Source organism: Ochlerotatus camptorhynchus, unplaced genomic scaffold (genome assembly GCF_037179485.1).
Source record: "Ochlerotatus camptorhynchus isolate MF236.1 unplaced genomic scaffold, CSIRO-AGI_Acam_v1.1 ptg000033l, whole genome shotgun sequence".
NCBI lineage: Eukaryota > Metazoa > Arthropoda > Insecta > Diptera > Culicidae > Ochlerotatus > Ochlerotatus camptorhynchus.
This window is the reverse complement of record NW_027040524.1, coordinates 707,656-727,574: the sequence shown is the minus strand read 5'-3', so window position 1 is coordinate 727,574 and position 19,919 is coordinate 707,656. Positions and strand designations below refer to the sequence as shown.

Genomic DNA, 19,919 nt, shown 5'->3' with positions numbered 1-19,919 from the left:
TCAATGTTTGCGGATGACACTCCCGTCATCCATAAGGGTCGAGTGATCCGTGCTCTGAGGAGAAAACTCCAATCAGGCCTGGATATTCTGTCCGACTATTTCAAAAGCTGGGATTTGTATCAATGCAGCTAAAACACAAACCATACTATTTCCGCACTCCAATTCACCTCTGCTTGTCCTACCTGGTAACTTAAAAGTCCACCTTGATAATACTACCATAGAGTGGTCAAATAAAGTCATCTACCTTGGTCTCACCCTTGATAGCAAGTTGCTGTTCCGTTCCTTTGTGGAAAAATCATCCACCAAGTGCAACATCTTGATTAGGTCTCTCTATCCACTTATCAAAAGAAAATCCACCCTTTCCATTAAAAACAAGCTTGCCGTCCACAAGAAAATCATCCGCCCCGTCATTGAGTACGGAACGCCAATATGGGAGAGCTGTGCTAAGTGCCATCGCCTCAAACTCCAGAGCATCCAGAACAAGATCCTTAGCATGATTCTCAAGAGTCCACCGTGGACTCGAAATTCTGAGATTCACCGCCTGGCTGGTCTACATACACTGGAGGTGCGGAGAACGCTCATCCTCGAAAGGTTCAGAGACGCCTGTCTGAGATCAAATCACTATACGCAATCTTGCTAATTAGGTTAAGTTATTAGTAGTTAGGTAGGTTATCAAATTATTTTTAAATTCAAGAAAAACACACCCCACAGGGGTATCTTGAAAACTAGTTGAAAAACAAAAACTCGTAAATTAAAATAACAAATTAAACAAAGATGAAGAGTGCTTCAGGCTAATCAATTGGAATGTATGAGCAATGTAAAATCATAATCAATGGAAAATAAACGTAATGTTACTACTACTTCCTTTTAGAGCAGAGTGACGTCTTCGTATGGGTCCCAGTCCAAGAGAGCTTTGCAGGTTTTGGAGTCGCCATCACCGATGTAATTAGTGTATTTCACGCCCGGCAGTTCCTCGGAACGCGTGAACATTTCTTGCATTACATTCACCTCCATTTTCCCTGCAATGGCACTGCCATGATGATTTGCCGCGCAGCTTTCGCCGTGAGATTCCAGCCATTCGTCGTACTCAGCCGTTTCTTTATTCGCCGTCCAGTTAGCGCAAGATTGACTGTTGCAGACGCAGCCATCGATGCAGTAGCCCCTCGGTCGACATAGCTACCAGATCTACGAATGTCATCAGTGACGGAACGGAATAATCGATAATTTGACATCTAGCAAGGTAAAGGGAATCATTCATCAGTAGTGACAGTGAGAGAAAAAGCATTTGAAGCCAAATCTAAAACTTGCTCTGCAAAATTATATTTAATTAGCTTCTCTACTGATGTTAATAGATTTGTTGGATTTATATTGCGTTTAAAGAAACCAAATTGTTAGGATTAATATAATATGTATAGGATTATTTAAATGTATTTGTTGAACTAAAATAAAATGAATTCGTTACAGCTTTAAGTTACGGAAAGCTGAGCTAGCTTGTAACCCGCCAGCCTGTCGAGCTTTCCGTTCACAACATGGGTGGTTAAAGCGCCACTCTCAAAGGGAGACCACCCAGCAGATTGCAGGTTTGCCCGGCCTGAGACCTTCCTGAGGATTGGGTCGATGTTTCCCGAATACGGGGAGAATGCTGACTGGCTGCGGGAAAGATTCGCCCAAGAAGATTTCCCGCGAAGTCCCTAAAAATTACAGGTGCACAAGAACAACAATTGGTCCAGAACAGAAGTCACGTGAGCGGGGTTTTCATCACGGGCCTAACCAGAACGATCTATCGTACCAACTGTTAAGATTCGAGAGACGCCAGAGACCAGAATCGGGCTGATCATCCCAGTAAACTACCAAAGCGAACGGTTGTTGCCCTTTACCTAAGCTCATCTCCACTCGAATAAAACAATCTTTCCCGATCGGTACATTCGTTTGTGTATTGTTTGCTCTCTACATGTCTGCTTGCCTTGGTCTTTATCTTCCCTTCCCTTTCCTCTCCTTCAGTGTGCACGACCAATGCTATTTCCCAGACGTGTGTTCAGCGTGTGTCCTCCTAACCATTCATGTTCTTCGGGTGCTTCGGGTTTTCAGTGGTTAACCCATTGGCGTTGACGGCGACTCTGTAGCTCTTTACTCCTATGAAAAAATCCATAAGCAAACGTCAGACTGTGCGTGAAACATGGCGGACTTTGTACTATCCTTTCACTCCACCGAAAATTCCCATAAGAAACTGTCTATATTTGCTGAAAGAGCAAATTTTTCGACGGTGCCGTCAACGCCAATTCAGTGAGACTCTCACGGACTTTCGTTCGGTCTCATGCGCATGGACGATACAACGAGAAATGGGTTACATGCATGTACTCACGATTGACTACCTAGGATTTATGTCGCTGCAACTTGACGAGGAGACGGCGGCGCGCGGTACCAAAGCTGCGTACGCACTAGTTCGGCCCAGAAACTATCGTGGATGCGATCATACGATGCTGATTGGTCTCACTCACCGGGAACGCGGCACATGCGTTCGTTCGTCCGTATCCACGACCACGTGTTTCGTTGGTTGTTCGGTGTTCCGACAGATACCGATGACGGTTTCGTTTGGCCTGCCTGTCCAGGTCACGTAGATTAACGGACGCGATCCTTCCGACCACGTGTGTCTCGGGGATACTCCGAAGTCGACAGGTGGGGTCAAAAGCAGTTTCTCACGAAAGGTGGTGTGTCGACAAATGGCCTTCGCTGCCACGAACCTATGGGGATAACACACGTGCACGCTAGTAAGTCGACCTATTTTGTAGTCTAGGAATTACTACCTTTACCTCATGAGCTTCTGGATTCACACACTTTGCCGCCCACTTTACTGCACTAGCTAGAGTTTGCCTAACTTGTCTCTAAAGGAAAGGGAAATGTTTTAACAATCCTACTAAGGATTCTCATGTCGTTAACTACCTGTTTAAACACACCACGACACGATAAGAAAACTGACCACTCTTGCGTCTTCCACAAGTCGATTCGAATTGAACGATTCAAGCTAGGACATTCCTCAGTTAGCCGCTAGTACAGAACTTTGCCCCGGAATCGTGGAATTGAACGAAGTCCAATTTCACGAACGCCAAAATTCTCGTAATTGTGCACCTGATTGTTAGGGCTTCGCAGCGTCTCTTTCAAACGAGCTGTTCAAGCATCCAGACAATTTCTCGCCGAGGGGGAGGGGGAGGTCGCAAAGCCGAACGGAAAAAAGGTCAACGCTCAACAGGCAGTTACATTTTATTTTGCGCTTGCAGCTGAACGCAGGGAACTCACAAAAACGAAACTTCATGCAATTTGATTAAATGAGTATATTGTATAAATATGAATTCTGAACTAATTAAATAAATAACTATCTATATGGAAAGCGTACTTGTTACAAGCTTTTGAAGTCTCTCTCAAGAGATCCGAAAGAGGAAAATCCAACAAGCTTAAAGAATTTTCATTGCAATTTGCCGTTGGAACAGCAAACCAATGCCAGAGACGGAGAGAACTGACTGCAAGGTCGACCACTGTCGAGACTGGTACCACTTTGGATGCGTCAACGTGGACGTCAGCGTCATCACACAGGAATGGATTTGTGCTGAGTGTGAGAAAATCGTTGGAGCAACGGCTACGACCGTCAATTCTACGGTTTTGCCAATTCCAGTCATACCTACGATCATTACGTCGTCGAATGGAAATGCAGTCGATACGCGGGAAGCGCAGATAAAGATTCTCTACTAGCAGCAGGATCTTTTTGAAGGATAACTGATGATGCAACACGATCAAGAGTTGACGAGGAAGAAGATGCAGCTTGAAAAACTGATGCTGAAAGCGAAGTAGGAGATTCTGGGAGGTGCGGAAAATCGAACGATTCTACCGGACTCGTTGCAATCAACTGGTGACGGAGTCGCGAAGGTGGAAAGCTGGATGAGGAGGATGGAAATCGAGGCGAAAAACTTGTCGATTACTCCCCCGAGTGAGAAAGCGAAGGTGACGTCGTCGATCATACCCTCGTTCGGTCGTAGCTCCACTCCGACAGCTGTAGCAGTTTCGAATGTACCACAGTTTGATGAATAACTATCTCCAGCTATTCAAGTCACCAAGGCCGCTCTACATGAGCAATTCCGAAGCAAGTGAAGTACCCTTATGCGTCAACGGGATGGGATGAACTGACATTCTCCCAAATGGGTTCGATTCCTACAGTATCGGCCTACAACGAGGTGAGATAAGCGACTGCCGAATCTGTTCGCTGCCGGACAATCAACGGTCACCACCAATGCAATGTCAACGAGTATGCCACCAATTCCAGCTCCCTTTTCTTCACCGATTCCTGTACCGGGTATGCCGCCCCAACCAGTACCACTGCATTAGCAATCGAATCCAAGCTTTGCAACACACCGGTTGGACCATCATCGCAGCAGTTACTTGCCAGGCAGGGGATTCCACGAGAGCAGCCTGTCTTCGACGGGAATCCGGATGATTGGCCAATATTTTACAGCTCCTGTGTCAACTCATCAACAGCGTGCGGTATTTCGGATGTGGAGAACTTGACCAGGCTACAGAAATCTCTGAAAGGTAGAGCGTTTGAAGCACTGAAAAGTCGGTTGCTTCTCCCAGCGTGTGTACCACAGGTAATTGCAACACTATTCACGCTTTTCGGTCGTCCGGAGCTTATCATACACACGGGCGGATAGGCTCGATACATTAATTTTCTTTGGAACTGCGGTCCAAAACCTGTGCGATCATCTGGAAGCCGCTGAACAGGTAGTAAGACGATTTTACAACGAAGTCCACACCTTTGCCGGAGTACTTCCCAATCAGTGATGACATTCCGAACCGTCTCCGGAAACGGTCAAGTGTGTTGCTTCAGTACCGTTTTCAGCATTCAGCCTCACTTCCTCGGCGACAGCCTTCTACAGTGGCGCCCTCTACAGACCAATCCGTGAAATACTTTCTTAAGCCTTGTAAACAAGTGCAGTGCTACGCGAGGCGTTCTGGAAACGTGCATAATGCCGTGAAAAGGTTTCTACCTGAGGCGCGCGTCTCGAACCGAGGGCGTCCCATGGCGGCCGGGACGCCGCTTCGAGCAATGGCCTGTTGGAAAGTTTTCTTGTGAGCGGATCGAAAAACCCTTTCAACACAATATAGTAGACACCTATACAGCCATTCCATAGCAAAACGATATAGTGGTTCTCAGAATTTCGTAACGATTGGTACAGCCAGGAATCCTTATTGCCGGTATCCCTTATTGCCGGATCCTTATTGCCAAGCTATCCGCGAATAAGGATACCCACAGCTTATGCGATTTTCACTAATGGGAGCTGTGGTGGATTATCTCATTTATTTCAATCCATAAAGCTATACTGTCTTGGACAAAGTTGTTGTACTGGGATAGACCAACAAGCCTGTGTTATTGGATTCAGGTTTAATTCAGAACTACGCCGCTAGAGGCGCTTCACTTTTATAACATTTATGACGGGTGTTATAATATATGGACCGTTGGACCCAAGTTATAATATTTCTTAATCCTGACCATACAGAAATCTGCTGTCAATAGCAAAGTTGTTCAGGTGACCAAGTCCTTTCGAATGATGGCCATATTAGTTTATGAATTCTCCCACTACACAGCGCTAGTGTGCACATGAGCTTCCTGTATAAGCTGCATCTCAACATCCTGGCCATATAGAAGGTTACTGTCTTCAGCAAAGTTGTTCAGGTTACTAAGTCCTTTCGGATGATTGTCATATTATTTCAAAACTCTCTCTCTACACGGCACTAGTGTGCACATGAACTTCCTTTATATGTGATGTCTCGAAAGCTTGTCCATGTAAGATGTTGCTGTGCAATGTGATAACAGGAATCGGAAAAGGGATGCATCAATTATTGCGAATGAAAAACGTCACGCGCGAGCTTGATCCTGCTGACGGGGCTGATGGTTTTTCTTGCTAATTCATTCATGGATCGCCCCGTCGTGTGGCTTTTTTTTCGCTTCTCTGTTTTGTGCGAGGGTTCCAAATCACATTGTTCTTCAACCTGGAGCATGTTCGGTAGTAGCATCCCACACCCAGCGCTACAACCCGGTTCGGGGAAGTATTGCATTTGCTTTCATCAGCCGTCTCAGGTAATATATCCAATCACTGATACTAATATTCAACACACTGTCAAATATAACGGGAGATTGTAGATCGCCGGTTGCAGGTTTATCTCCCGCTTTCAATTTAGGTCCGTAGAATCTGATATTAGGGACTCTCGATAGGTTTGATAAACAACCAATTTAGGTTGCAGAAGGTTCTCTGGAAAATCCAGTATTCAACTCCGTAGCGTTGTGGTTGGTGATTTAGGTGACACACTGGATACAAAGAAATACTTTAGTATCTAATGGGGATTCCAGCTTTGGCAGGACATATAGCAGAAAGTTCTAATAACCTGCGTAACTAGTTCTGTTGACCGATGTCCAGGAGAAATCCTCCATAAATCCTGCAGTTGGTCCCGTAAGCTGTGCCCATGGTAAATCAAGCCTCGAGGAGAGGTTAATTGAATAATTGTTCGTCAGCAGTGTTTCCACGATGGCGCTAACCCAAACGATCCTTATTGTGCGTTTTTCCCAATCCTGATTATGGGTGATGCTAATCTGATCCTAATGGTTTCTGATGTTGAACGAAACCGTTGAACCGATCGTACCTTGGCATGGTCGACCTTCGTGAATCGTTTCCTAGTGTGTTTTACAAACCTTCAATTACAGTGTGTAGAAATCGCCATTGATTCAACCGAATCGAATAATATCCTTATACAATTTTCATTGGAATCGTTGTGAAATGGCGCCACCTGAACCAGTTACTTGCGCCTTTGTAATGTTTGAACAGTGGGGGCGACCCCGGCGTAGTGGTTAACATCCATACCTCTCATGCCAAAGTCACGAGTTCAAATCTCACCCCCGGACAAGTCACGAATGACCCAAGAGTGTTAAAGTGACTATAATAAAAAAAAAAAAAAAAAAAAAAAAAAAAAAAAAAAAAAAAAAAAAAAAAAAAAAATGTTTGAACAGTCGAACCAGCCGCCTTTGCCATTAGATTGGTGATCCTAGATGTTCCCATCGCGCCAAGTTGATTGAGTTCACAATTGGGTTGAATTCCAAGGGATCTGAGGGTCGATCCACTGCTTATGAGTCTATCCCAGTATGATTCCTCATTCCTTAGAAATCCAGTTCCACCGAATCAATTTTCCATCAACGTTGGTTTGGATTATCGAAATACAAAGGGCGATTGTTGGAATCCATTATGGATCCCAGTATAGGAGATTACGAACTCGACCATACTGATAGTAGTATCAGTGATTGGATATATTTCCTGAAACGGCTGATGAAAGCAAATGAAATACTTCCCCGATCAGGATTGTAGCTCTGGGTGTGGGATGCCACTACCGAACATCCTCACCTACCCAGAAATTGCTGAAATTTGATTATGATCATAGTGAAAAAAATACCAAATTCCTGATTTTGGCAACATCCTTATTTTAGTAACATGTGGGAAGACACTGAAGGGCCATCAAGACTCTCCTAAAACTGGCACCGTTGGAAAAGTATCCACCGCTTCCTTCAAAGTCACCATTATTTCAACCTTACCAAGTCTTTAACTCACCTGAACACATCAGCAGCAGTAATCCCAGCAGCACCCAGTGGCATCCGCCAGCACAACCGATGGTGGAACTTTTTCGCAGCACCATTGTTGACTTTTGGATCTAGTTGAGGTAACAAAAACGACAAGCTCTTCTCTTCTCTTCACAAACACATCTACCGTACGATGGCGACGCACCCACACATCCTACGCTCTTGCACTCCCCGATGAGTAATGATAACTTTTTTTTCCCAGCTCTCAACTCGCAACGCGCGTCGTCGTGTAGCTAGGCAATTGATATTTATCTTCACTTTTCCAACAAGAACAGAAAACCCCGTTCCCAGAACACACTCCCACTCGCGGCTGCGCTAGTGGCCCACTGCAGCCGTCACTTCGTTGACAACGGGTTGTTAACAACTTCACTTTTTGTCACTTTTCCATTTCGCTGTATTTAATCTTCAAACATTCGCTTCTCACCCTGGTGCCTCCCATCGTCATCATCAACATTGTCACCATCGCTGCCGAGAAGGTGAGGGAGGGATGGTAGGGTTTGACGAAATGACAGAAAAAAAGGAAGCTTGAGCTAGGAAAACGTGGAGTGATTTTCCGGTTTTTTTCCTCTCTGCTGTCCTAGTCCAGATCGGGGAATAGGAAGCTAAACTCTGATGGGAAATTGGTGCAAACAAGCAAAGTCCAACTGAGGAAAACTTTGTTTTCCCCACTTTATTATGTTTCCTCGTAGTTCAGGTCGAAAGAGCTTTCCTTTAGCTGCAAGGATAGCGACGAGGACGACGCGCGAGCAGGCGGCAGCGGTCGTGGTGAGTATGGTAACTTTTCCGAAAATTGTCTCCAGAGGGGGCGTTTTTCCGATTGGAGTAACCTGTAGAGGAATGATAAAAAAAATGTTTTTTTCAGAAATGGGAATGGTGTTTGCAAACATGAAATGAGAATTTACTCATCACATTGTTTTTTTTTTCTTGAAGGATTTCATCCACAAAACTATAATGCATAGAACGTTGTTATTTGTGATGTGTAAACCGATCAACAAAGCGAATATAATATATAGAAATTATCTTATAAGGACTAAACTGCCTAATCTCATATCAGTCCCATATGGAATTACTAGACAAATGGTAGTAGAAGCTACGAAGTGCGATTCCCATGTTATTATTTGAAAAGCCATACTAAATTTATTATAACTTTTCGTAAGTTAAAATCAGTTTTATTAACGCTTAAATGTTTTATATAGGGGAAATATATGTAATGTCGGCCTAAGTGTCACTAATATGGGCCCATACATAAATTCAGCAATCGACTAAATTTTCAATAGCAACTAAAAATATACATTAGTACTGTCCCAATGATGCGTTCATCTAGATAAAATTGATCAATACCAGATTTTTACCGATGGGCCCAATGTTAGATCCATAGGCCAACATTAGAGCCATTTCCCTATCAGCAAAAAATATGGGAATTCAAAGAGCAGATCTGTAACTTGACCACTGAACGATTGTATTTCAGGATGGGACTTACAGTGTATCTCAAAATTGAGCGTACAGATGTCCTTAAATTTTAGAAAAACAGTTGTAAAAGCCCAATTTAAAAAGATACTATTCTGAATTTTTGGTTGCTGAATCATCATACATTCATAAATCATTGGTACAGCATTGGGATTGTTTGATTGTGTTTATTAAAAGTAAGAGCTATTTGAGACAAAAACATTGAAATTCCTTAATATATTAAAAAAAAATGAACTAAACCTCTTGAAGTTTTTGCTCATTGTTAGTCGTAATAAAGTTCATTAATAATTTACTATTTTTTTTTTTTGAAATTCGTCCAAAGGTAAAACGATGAGAATCGAGCGTTTTACTAAAATATAGCTAACTTCATAACTAGAAACCGATAGCTTATAGATAACAATTGCATATCTTATTGTGTTATGATACCAGATTTTGGTATGCTTGTGGCATAAAACCTTGTTTTGATATTATTCAGTTATCGAAATATTTTGTAAAATATCAAATAAAACCAAAATAACAAAGTTTGATCTTTAAGCTTTTAGACAAAAACACCTAAAAGAGTTATTGAATTGGTATTAGAAGACCTTCAAAATAACAGGCTATGGTATTCTGGCATCTAAAAAAGCGTCTGTTATCCGTTTGTTATTGTAATTACTAAATTATTTATTAGTTCGTTATTCGTAGAATGTTTTTAAGGTATTATTTTTGGTATTTTATCTCTTATGTCAGCCTCACTAATACCATATTTGGGTTGCCAGTTATGCTATTTTCATACCTGAATTCGGCATTAATATGATATTTTTTCCTGCTCGGGTTTGCATGATGGGACAAACTGACTTGATGTTGATGATGATGATGATGATAATGATGATGATGGTCCCACCTCTTACCCCTACAATGGTTTGAGCTGGACGAATTATCTTTAAGATAATTAAATATGACATTTTAACCAAGTTTGCTAACAGAATCAAACTGGTTACAGTTACAGATATAAATTCCCTCTAGAGTTTACAGAGTTTTATATTATTCAGCAAGAGTGGTTGGTTCTATAGAAGTCATAAAATGAGTAATACATTCACATTATTAGGTTTGCTTTGCAGCTACAAATTGAAAGTTGATTAATATCTGCATAGAAATGGTATTAGCGATTATTGGCTGCTGTTTCTCAGTGCGACTGGCAAATTGATTAATGGTTGTGAAAAAGTTGACTAAGCAATCTGTATTGTATTGGGCCGTGAGCACAACGATGTTATTGACGGAACGGTGGACTGGAAGATACGGACAGAGATAATCCAAACAATTCACATATTTAGTTCTTTGTTTTTGAAGAGTTGGATCGAAGGAGCAGTTGATTTCTATAGTTAAGAATTTGTTTATCCGTTATCAACAACTGAAAACTTTAATGTAGTATTAAACCAGACTTCCAACTGAACACACGTCTTTCTCTAGAGGTTATGGGCCCAGTTAAGTCCGGCCTCAGAAGTTGAATCTAATTGATTTTAAGAATCCAGAAGTTCGTTACGGAATTACGGAGAAGATGGGAGTGAAGATGTCAAGCGCGGCGAAAGTAGGAATAGTCCAGTTTGCTGGTGAAGGATACGACGTGTGGAGGTTCTGGGTCGAAACGCAGTTGTCGGCTCACGGCGTGAAGGAAATGATCACGAAGGATGTACCAGGTGACGAAGCGCAGAGGAAAGCTTTGGAAGAAAAGGACGAAAAGGCGAAGGCTCTTCTAGTTGCGTACATCGCGGATTCTCATCTGGAGTACGTGCGTGACAAGAACAGTGAAAAGGAAATGTGGTACTCCCTGGCAAGCACGTTCGCGAAGAAGGGTTTTGCAGCGCAAACATACATTCGGAGGTCCGTTAGAGGACCACTTCCGAAAATTTGAAGAGTTAGTCCGCCAGTTGAAGGGAGCTGGTGCTACTGTCACGGAGTTAGATGCCGAAAGTCAACTGTTCGTTTATCTGCCATCGACGTACGATGTTGTCACCACGGCTATGGAGAACCTGGGAGATGATCAGTTGAAGTTGGACACGGTGAAGGTTTGCTGGCCGAAGAGCAGAAACGAATGGGAAGAGGAGACAATTCATGTGCCAATGGTGTCTCGGATGGATCAGGATCAGCATTTGCAGCGAAGTCGGAAAGAAGCAAGGAAAAGTCCAAGTTTCAAGGAAAATGCTTTGTGTGTGGTGAACAAGGGCACAAAAAGGTTGCATATCCAAAGTTCAAAAAGCGGTATGATCGAGCTCAAGTAGCAACTGTTCCCGTAGACAGAGAAGTGGCGTTGATGATTTCCCAGGAAGCGAACTACAAGTCGAAATTAGACATTAAATGGATATTGGACTCGGGAGCAAGTCGTCACATGGCCAATGATGAGCGGTATTTTCACGAGTTCAAAGAGTTCGACAGACCGCTGCACCCAACCGGGGGATGTAAGATTCGCTTACAATTATGTGGGATTCATCATCAGAGGATGTTAGTGGAGACCGCATGAACCGAGGATGCGATATACCTTTACTCCAGCTTCCCACAATCCTCCGAAGTTTGGTGATCTCGGTGGGATAAATTCCCATTCCACTTCTCGACGTAGCAGGAAATTGTTGATTTTGTCCTTTTCGAGCTCATTATTGAATAAGGCACGTAGCTGGCGTAACTCCTTGAATGCACCAACGAAATTTGTTCCGTTGTCTGAGAATATCTTCCGCACTATACCCCGTCGATTCACAACCGGACTAGTGCAGCTAAGAATGCCTCCGATGTTAGGTCTGACACAAGTTCAAGGTGAACCGCCTTCGATACTAAGCACACAAATAAAGCGATGTATGCCTTCACGACCTTTGTCTTACGTTTACCTTCCTTCACGAAGTCGATGCCAGTCAGTTCGAATGGTGCGGCGATGTTCACTTGGGATTCAGAAAGATTCTCGATTAGGGGTTGGATCATCTTTGGCTTCATATGAAAACATCTCACGCAATTATGGATTACCTTGCGGATGATTGAACGGGCGTTGATGAGCCAAAATTTCTGACGAATTGCTGCCAATACTCCGGACTGGCCTTCGTGGAGTCGTTCTTCGTGAATTTTCTTGATAAGCAACTCCGTTACTCGGTGTTTTGGTGGAAGCATCAGTTGATGTTTAGCGTCAAAGGACAACTTCGAATTTTGTAGACGTCCGCCGACTCGTAGGAAACCGTCCTAGTCTATCAATGCAATGCGGCCAGACGGTTGAAGAAAACGGATGATGTAACTTGTCGCTTTACGCATGTCCTGCACGGTCAATCGTCCACAGGAATCTCGCTTATCCTTAGGAGTTCGCACACGGCGAACGAGGCGTGCTATGTGAGCGTAAACACGCTGCAGCTTGTAGAATGAATCAAACCGTTCAAAGCCAGTATCGAGTTTCTTCACGATGACGGGTTTGCGATGACCACAGCTCAGGAATCAGGTCGTCGGGAATCTCTTCTATCGGCTCCATCCTATAGGTGACTTCACGTAGAAAACCTGAACCGTTCCACCACAGCTGAAATTTGCTTAACGGGGTTGGTTTCATTCCTCGGGATACGATGTCCGCTGGGTTTTCATCAGTGTTGACGTAGCTCTAACGGCAGTGTTCGGTCAGTTTGTTGATTTCGGCCACTCGGTTGCGAATGAAGACTTGCAGCCGATCCAAAGGATTCTTCATCCAAGCCAAGGCTATTTGACTATCGGACCATAATCTGATTTCGCGGATCTCCAGTTTTAACGTCGGGATCACCTTATCCACCAGTTTGGCTAGCAGTAGAGCAGCACGCAACTCTAGTCGAGGGATGGTCAACTCACGAAGGGGAGCTACCTTGGATTTGCTGCAAAAGATGAGGCACTGCTGACCCGTCTTTTCGAATGCAGCGAAGGTAAACAAATGCGCCATACGCATATTTAGAGGCATCAGCAAAACCATGAACCTCCATTGTTTCCGTATCAGAAACCACGACGCATCATGGAATTTTGACATTGTTGAGGTGGCTCAATGGTGTCTGGAACTTGAGGTGGCTCAATGGTGTCTTCATTATCCGTTGGTTCAGATGACTTGAAGAACAGGAACAGGTCTTTCTTCGGATCCTACAAAAGTTCCAAAGCCTTGATTACTTCATTTGCGCTGGAGTCCTGGATGGGCACTAGGGTCTCTGAGTTGAAACACCACTTTCGAATTGGAAATCCACCTTTCAGCATCAACTCCTTCAAATCACGACGTAACTTCTTGGTTGACTCTATTGAATCCGAACCAGACAGAATGTCGTCCGTATAGGAATCATTCAGGATAACTTAGGCCGCATCCGGCTAGCTGGATAAGCGATCTCACAGCGAGAAACGATGCCGCTGATGTACCGTAGGTAACGGTCAATAACTCCAAGACCTTCAATGCTTCCGACAGGTGTCCTGGCCAGAAGATTCTCTGGTACCAAATCTGGGAGGGATCGACGAGATTTTGTCGGTACATTTTGGATACATCTACTTAGTTCGAAAAAAGTAGTGTTAATTCTGTTCAGTATGATGCACATAAATGGAGCATCAGATACCATATAAGTTTACATTATATATTATATCAAGTTCTGAGACATTTCATGCAATGTAGCAAATATTGTATATAAAAGCCCATTGTTGTAAACAACATTGTTTACAAGTTGCTCGGTTGCGTGAAATGAAATACAAGTTTACGAGAATGAATGTTTGCATTACTATTAAAATTCAGATTTTTTATCTGTGTACGGTGAACACGTAGGTATGGGTTCGGAAACGTAGTACGATGCTGAACAGGTCACTTTGGCTGCTGGTTCCAGTCATTAGTACGTCATTCTGGGACAGTTCACTCGCTTTGGCTGTTGCGTCAAACACAACACGAAATCTTGTGCTGCTACTGGATGGCTTGAAGACACAGTGATGCGGCAGATAGTACGACTGTAGGCCAGGAGGATCTTCTTCCTCCCTCACTTCACGGCAGTGACCCAACGATTGGTATTCGTCGATGAACTCCGCATACTGAGCCTTCAGGTCAGGATCTCGTGCCAATCTTTTCTCCAACAACAGGAATTGTTTCAACGCCAGGGATCTGGAACTTTTCAACTGGTCCACTGATTCACGGAATTGTAGCCGGACAACGAATTGTCCATCATCATTACGACGATAAGTCCGTTTGAAATGTTCTTCGAAGCGTTCTTCTTCACTCGTCATCATTGCTGGTTCAGCGATTTCCTCTTGGTCGAAAAACCGCTGCAAGCATTCTTCCAATCCATCGGTCACAGCAAGGTTGACACATACTGGAGAATCTTCTTGCGTTTCCTCGTACAAGCCAACCACGACCCATCCGAACTGCGTTTCATACAAGGTAGGCAGGTAGTCGGCAAGTTTGATTTGGCCTTGCTTCAGAATGTTGAAGAAATGTTCGGCACCAATCAGCATTTCCACTTCTCGTGGACGGTTGAATGAAACATCGGTCAACATTACACCGGATGGAATATGCCACAGGATTCTTGCCTTCCTGCGTAGTCAATTGTCCATAAACAATTTTTAAAATAAGTATGGGTCGTGAAAAATTGACAACACCGCCCCCCTCCCTCTCCTAAACTTTCTGCGCAGTTAATAAACAGCCCCCAATTCAGAAATCGTCCGAAAAAAAATCTGATAGGAATTTCAATTGGCTCAGATTTTGACAGTTGATTTGGCGCAAAACATTATCTCCGCTCATTTCTTTATAACACTTTGATATTTTGTCTTTGTTTATCGTCCTCATCGATCTCACTGGTGGGTTCGTACTTTTTGATAGAGAAAGACTGCACTCCTACACACAAGACAGCAAATATGTGCGAAAAATAACTGCAACAGCCAAAGTGATGCATGCAAACATATTCTTCATTATCTGCCGCTGCTGTCTGTTACTTCGTCAGCGACTTTACCCCCCGGAAGGGATAAAAGTTGATCTGCTTCCTTCTGTTCCATGATACTAGCTCAGAAGAAAATATACACACCTTTCCAAATATAATAATAACAAAACCTCTTATTAGCAAACTTTCCGCATCCAGCCATTTCCTTCGTTCACCGTTTGCTGTTTATCTACCGAACGTCGTTTATCCTCCCCGATAGGCTTTCATACGCGTGCACGCCGCCTAACAATCGCACAATGTGCGCCCCGGAATGGAAATCTATTTTCCTGACCTGGTTTATTTTTCCACCAGCTATTTTTCTAACGCCCCCTTCCCTAACCAGATTGGTTTAAAAATGATAATAGACCAATGGAAAGCAAAAGAATAAAAAACCAACGAAACTGTTTGTCTTCACCACGAATTCAAAACAACCAGAAAGATCTCTGGAGACTGCAAGAGAAACACATTCACACAGGCTCACCTTTAAAAAGCACAGCCCAGCAAGGTTGCCAAAAGGAACTCAGGGTTTTAGTTCCAAAAAATCCATTCATCTTATTTTCCCCTACCTGATAGGGGTGTTAGTAAGCGTGTGCGAGCTAGCAGTTACGCCGAATTGACGATCAAATGCATTGTTTACTAAAGCTGATACGTCCCTTTGAAAAAGTTATCGAGATTTGTTTTTGTTCATTCGTGGCTGTATCTTCATGATCGCCTGTGTTGTTGTCAATATAAATATTCGCCTTTATCTTGGTGTGGATGATTTTCAGGATAAATTGCAAAATGATTATTTTCATTTTAAACAAATAAAGCGTTGTAAAATGCGTTGTGCTGGTTTTACACATAGATCGATGCAAAATTATTCTCTCATGTTGCATTGATGATAAATTCAAAGTTTTAGGCTCTGGGGTTAACAAAGTTCAAAATAATAATTTTGCCTAAAATTATTTCGATTATTTTGCTTTTGAGGATCGCTTCTTATTTTGCCACTGTTGGGTTGGATAATCAAGCACTGGTGAATATCAACAAACGAATACGTTATGTATTTTTAACTCATTTGTTCATTTCGCTCGTATACGTGACAGCGAAGATATTCAAAACGAACACCATTCATCTATACTTGGTATAAGCGCTACTCCTTGTTTGTGATGGTAAATGATAAAAACAGGCACTGTTCGCCAGGCTCTAAGACAAGGCTTATTTGTATTCTTCTTAGCATGTTCTTCATTTGCTTCTGCAGTACCTGTTGCACATTCGTGCTTAATCAAAACAATCAGTTTTGGTCTAGGGGCATCTCACTCTAAACTTTAGACCTAATATCTATTAAATATTTTTAAATTCCTCGTAAGTATCGTAAGTATTTTAAAGTATTTTAAACTAAGATTATATTTTCTTAGAAGTAACATTTTTTTTATGACGTGTTGCTAGTGTAGAGGTTTGTTGTTGACTATTTTTTATATCGAATCGTTCGCCGTGTATTTATTCAAATTCATACGAAAACTCACGTTAATGGGTGGATATTTTTATTATGTCTATGAAATAGTATTACTAATTTATATTTTTCAGCCATTCAAAATGTTAAAATGCAAAGGTCAAGATCGACGTAGCTACAAAAAACGATGTTTTGCAATCGTTGGCATGAGATGCACCCGAGTATAAATTATGATGTGTCTAATGATCGAGAGTACACAGATTGTTCATTGGCTCACATAAACCCCTTCGGTGGACAAAGATCCTACTGATGAATATATATTTCCACAAATGGATACTACCCCTACCTTCCTAGCAGCGAATCATCTGAATAAGTAGTTTTTTTGCAGCAGTACAGATGAGGAACTAAAAGTAAGCTCAAGATGCCGAGAAAATCGTGTCACAGAATATTCCTAAGGAAACCAAGATGACCAAGCGAATGGGTACTGGAGGAATGGGTCAGGAGGGTCAAAACGTCTAATCGAAAGCAAAAATAAAGTTTATCAATCTATCGAGTTTCTCAATTAACGAAAATGTTCTATTAAAATTCTAATACCTACCTATTAGAATTTTAATAATTGTATTGCTTGTTTCTATTCTACGTACGAAATCCTAAAAGTTGAATCCAACTATTTTAATCATTCCCATAATGCAACGAGAGAATGGAGATCAAAATCGATATTGGAAATAAACCATATCCTCCTGGAAGGTTAAAAAGAGAGCTGTGCTGAAAACTAAAAATGATCAACATTAGTTTCAAACACGCTCCACATTTGGTTCAAAGAAGATATCTTGCTTCGATGGTATCCAGCTAAACAGCCTTGATGATTTTTAATCTTCTGTAATAAACATGTTCTACATTTATAAGGTGAGAAGCTACGAGATCCGGTTCCGTATCTTATTATGGTGTGACTTCCGATTTTGCTTGGGCTATATACCCGTAGTTATCGTTTTACGGGCAAGAACCTAGCGGATGAACAATAAAAATATATCCCCGATTATAACACAATACTTACATGGAGATAAAGAATACAAATGATATAAATCAAACCGAACGAGTAACAGGTATCTTAGATATCACTAAAAACTTTATTTGTATATGAGGGGAAATACAAAGTTTAGAGTGGGACTAGGAGCATCCCACTCTAAGGTTTGTATTTCCCCCAGTATACAAAAAAAAATTCTCAGTGATACGTAAGATACCTAAAACTACTTACAAATACTTAAGAAATATCTAGCATTCCTTTATTTGTTCGGTTGCTATAAGGATTTCATCTGTTTGTTTACTAATGTCAGGAGAATGTGGAGTTTGGAAAACTTGTTAAGAAATTAACGTTCATTTTATTAACAGCGTGAGCAAAGCAGCTAGGCATATGTCACGGACCGTTTTCGGTGTAATCTGTTCGTCCTATTCCAGAAAAAATTAATTCTGGTCTGATAGATATGAGAAACCTGTCATTTTCATTTCCTATCTCAAGGTGAGTTTTGCTTTATAATAGAGGATGTAATTGTTCTTTTCGTCCGCTAGATTCTTGTCCGAGTGACGATGACTACGTGTTTATAGCCTAATCTAATCAAAATGAAAAGTAAACAAATCTTTAAACTAATTTTTCGTAGCTTTTCGCCTTCTAAATGCAGTACATTTTATTTCAGAAGAGAATAAATAATCAAGGCCGCTTAGCTGAATACGATCGAAGCGAGATGTCCTTTTGATCCAAAAGTGGAACCTCTTTTTAAATTATTTTGAACCGTTTTATGATTTCTTTTAACTTCCGGGAGGATATAGTTTATATCCTTCATCGATTATGAACTCCATGATCTTTTAATCATTTTTTTTAAAACGATTTGGACGTATGATATAATGATTGACTACCCAACAAACAATTTTAGCTGCAGACTAGCTTATACTGGCAAACATTTGCTGTATCAGCCAATTTTCGGCTGTATAATCAAATCTGCAGCTAAAATTGTTAGTTGGGTAATTTGAAATAACGGTAGTGGTATGGTCAAACAATAACATGAAACTATAATGGGAGTGATTCAAATAATCGGATTTAACTATTATGTTTTTCCTACGTATAATCCAAAAAAGCAATACATTTCTTTAAATTATTTATTATAATATTAATGGAACATTTTCGTCAATAGAAACACCCGGAAGATTGTCAAACTTTCTACCTTCTTTCGATCAGACGTTTTCGCACTCCTGCCGATTTAGCAGCGCTTCCTCCACGAAGACTTTGCTTGGTCAGGTTGAATTCCTTCGGATGATTCTGCGACACGTTTTCAATTCCTCACATCTACATTGTGAATCGCTGAAAAATGTAAATAAAGTTATTATATTTCTAGACATAATAAAAATACTTACCCATTTACATGAAATTGCATATGAATTTGAAAAACCAAAATGACGAACGGCTCGATCTAGCATACAACAAGTCAATAAAAAACAACTAAACTAGCAACCCGACATAAATAAAAATAAGTGTTATTACGATGCAAATATAATCTTGGTTTAAAATACTGAAAAATATTTAAGAATATTTACGGGGGATTTAAAAATATTTGATTGATATTAGGTCTAAAGTTTAGAGTGGGATGCCCCTAGGTTTTGGCAGTTATTTTGTCCACATTTAAAGCAGAAAAAAAAAACAATCTGAAAATCAACCAATTTGTGACTGGATCAGAAACTGGATCCAACTCCATACCCCAGTTGTCTCTCCTTAAGGGCCACCCACATTAGATCCGTTTGCGTTGCGTTGACGTAAATTTGACAGTTCGAAAAGAAAAGTCATGTGAAATGCTAACTTCTAGCTCTCCCTCTGAGTATTTCTAGTAGATATAAAAGAAAGCTATGAAAAAATGACAGTGAACTGAAAATATAAGTTGAATTTTTAAAACAACTTAAGTTTTCATTTCGCAAAGTTTGATTAAAATTTTAAAATATGTGTAATCTGATTGAATCCTAAAAATCTGTGATCAGTAAGTATAGATTCTTGGTGAAACATTTGCAAAAGCACAGATTAAGCAGATTAATCGGCAGTTTTGGCAACCCTGCAGCTCTTGTGACATCGTCGTCGTCGTCGTCATCGTCTGCAGTGTTATGGGTTCTGATATCCTACCGTTGTATTCCTCCTCCTTCCGTTTCCTTGCGAAGTCTGTTTATTTAGCCGACCGGAATAACGGTCCGGTTCTCGCAAAGTTTATCCTTCAGTCGTTTTGTCCTGCCTGGCGCGGAGGACACCGGCGAGAGCTCGGGTGCGGTTTATGCGTGCACGTACTTTTCTTTCGTTCCAGCACCGCTTTGAACCGGTGAATCCGGTGAACGGTGACCGCAGTTTGGCAGTTTTTTTTTTGTTTCGCCTGAAAGTAGAATCACAAATGAAAGACATTTAAATGAGGTGCGTGCGGTTTAT

The 19,919-nt window shown here is 41.6% G+C and overlaps 2 protein-coding genes across 2 annotated transcripts in view; both read right to left on the bottom strand.

Annotated features, from left to right (window-relative positions):
• Positions 1-19,852, bottom strand: part of LOC135709260 (zwei Ig domain protein zig-8-like) — a 575,709-nt gene extending 555,857 nt beyond the window's left edge. The window contains exons 1-2 of the mRNA XM_065231563.1: positions 19,626-19,852; positions 7,641-8,496 (exon numbers count right to left, since the gene is read on the bottom strand). Of these exons, the coding sequence (XP_065087635.1) occupies positions 7,641-7,725 (85 nt within the window). The 5' untranslated portion in view covers positions 7,726-8,496; positions 19,626-19,852. The remainder of the gene's footprint in view (positions 1-7,640; positions 8,497-19,625) is intronic.
• On the bottom strand, positions 13,874-14,617 carry LOC135708930 (uncharacterized). The gene has a single exon (XM_065231115.1). The coding sequence runs from the start codon at positions 14,615-14,617 to the stop codon at positions 13,874-13,876; it is 744 nt and encodes a 247-aa protein (XP_065087187.1).
• Positions 19,853-19,919: the final 67 nt, after the last annotated feature.